Genomic DNA, 2,100 nt, shown 5'->3' with positions numbered 1-2,100 from the left:
TTCGTGGGAAAGTTCAAAACATATTAACAATTTAAAGATATTAAAGAGTCTGGTTTCAACAATATTGGATGCATATCAACCAAATACATACTTTATTGGCACGGACACACACATAGCCTTGACGTCATGCTAGAATTTACTTTATATACAACCACATGAAAAGTCACACATTATCAAAAGCTATAATATGCACAACATCAACACAAGATTATCTGAGCATTCGACAATTGCACCATGATGAAGATGGACATGAACGATCACACACGTTCCAACAAGCACTACAAGCTAAACATGTTGAGTAAGATGAAAACAAAACAAAACAAAACAAAAAAAACATCAGGGAGAGTAATATTTAACATTCCCAAGGTCCAAATCCGAAATCACGTCGTTTCCCGTGGATTTTCGCATTTATCACTCTCGTAAAAAGTTGCAGATAAAAAGGTGGAAACTCGTTGTACACCATTCTGCGAGAGTGAGCAAAAAAGTCATAATTCAATGTTTGAGTTTTCTCCCCCTTGGACAACAAAGTGACAGGTGGCTCCAGGAAGTCATCAACCAACAAATTATTGCTGTTCCAATCCAGCCATGTGTGTGTGTGTATATATATATATATATATATATATATATATATATATAAAATGTGTGTGTGTGTGTGTGTGTGTGTGTGTGAGAGAGAGAGAGAATATGAAGAAGGGGGAAAAGGGGAACTAGCTGACCGGTTTCAATTTGTTGACAACCTTCTTCTCCTTGACGCGTCTGTTCTGAAACCATATCGTAACCTGCCGTTCGGACAGGTTGGACTGGGCAGATATCCTCCTGCGTTTGTCCTTGGTGATAAATTTATTGGCGGCGTATTCCCGCTCCAGTTCCTTCAGTTGCACCTTCGTGTACGGCACGCGCTTCTTCCTCCCACGCCTGTACGAGCTGCAGTCGCCGCCTGCGTGGGACACCGCGTCTGCGTGGACCGCAGAAGGTCAACAAGTGCGTGAAAAAATGGAGTTGAATGCCATTTGAATTAAAAAAAAAAAAAGGCAATTATGAAAAGTGACTTCATTGCAATATTTGTTGTCATGAACACGCATTTACATCAAATCCCGCCATAGAAAATTGAAACTATATGATTGCGGCAAAAGCTAGCTTAATTGCCAATAAAGTATCAAAAAAAAGGTTAGAAATAAATGCTGACGCAATGTTGCTTACCTGCAAGGGGGGACTTCCACATGTGTCCCGACTGAGGCTGCTCCTTTCCGCAGTAAACTTGACCGTTCCACCCGTTGGCGGCCAAGCTCCACGGCTGGTAGCTCTCCACGGGCAACAGCGGCTCATGTCTGGCCTCCGAAGGCGCACCGATAGCCGGCACCATGGGCACGTCCAGGTAACTGGGCACAGGTTGGTAAGGACCAGACGAATAGGTGGGGTAGAAGGCGAATTCCTTAGCCCGGGCGGTGAAGTCTTCCCCGGGGGCCGAGGTGTCCATGTATTTCTCCCCATAGACGGAGGGGGGCTGAGCCCCGCACGACTTGATTCCGCCGTGGTGCGACATTCTGCACGGGTAGTAGCCGCCGCCGAAGTAGCCGTAAGGCAGGGAGGCGCTGGAGGAATTCTGTGAGGCCGAGCAGGGGCTGCACTGCTTGGCCGGCTCGCCCACGCCGGTGGCGAGCACGTCGCCGGATGTGTACGCCGTGCTGGGTGCCAGCGAGGCCGGGTGCGCCATCAGATTCCGGCACTGGTTCGCCGCGAAGTTCCCGCCCGCGAAGCCCTCCATGTTCTTGCTCGCCTCATCAGAAGCGCCGCCGTTGTCGTAGAGGAACATCACCGACGGGTCGAGCCAGCAGCGAGGAGGACGGAGCAGCAGTGACGTTGTCATAGCACGGCGTCCAACATCGAAGCTTGTGGCTCTTTTCGAAAAAGCCCACGGAGTGAAAAAAGATCCATCCTGGTTTCCCAGAGCGTAAAGCGGTGACGCGCACCGGAGCGCCGACCTCGCGCTGTGATTGGTCGACGCGGTGACACGTGAGTAACTGTGCAAAAGGAGGGACGGTAAACATCCCCACTTGAGATAATTAAATGGAGGAATATGCGGAGACGCAAGTTGACCGA

The 2,100-nt window shown here is 49.0% G+C and overlaps 1 protein-coding gene across 1 annotated transcript; it reads right to left on the bottom strand.

Annotated features, from left to right (window-relative positions):
* Positions 1-707: 707 nt before the first annotated feature.
* On the bottom strand, positions 708-1,882 carry hoxa13a (homeobox A13a). Its single transcript, XM_086062808.1, has 2 exons — positions 1,201-1,882; positions 708-955 (listed from the first exon to the last, which is right to left on the bottom strand). Exons 1-2 carry the CDS (start codon positions 1,865-1,867, stop codon positions 708-710), a joined length of 915 nt encoding a protein of 304 aa, XP_085918934.1. The 5' UTR covers positions 1,868-1,882.
* Between the last annotated feature and the right edge of the window lie 218 nt (positions 1,883-2,100).

This window comes from Leptonotus elevatus, chromosome 19 (genome assembly GCF_054856555.1).
Source record: "Leptonotus elevatus isolate MCC_2025b chromosome 19, RoL_Lele_1.0, whole genome shotgun sequence".
Lineage (NCBI taxonomy): Eukaryota > Metazoa > Chordata > Actinopteri > Syngnathiformes > Syngnathidae > Leptonotus > Leptonotus elevatus.
Note: the sequence above shows the minus strand (reverse complement) of the source record. Positions and strands in the feature narration are given on the sequence as shown.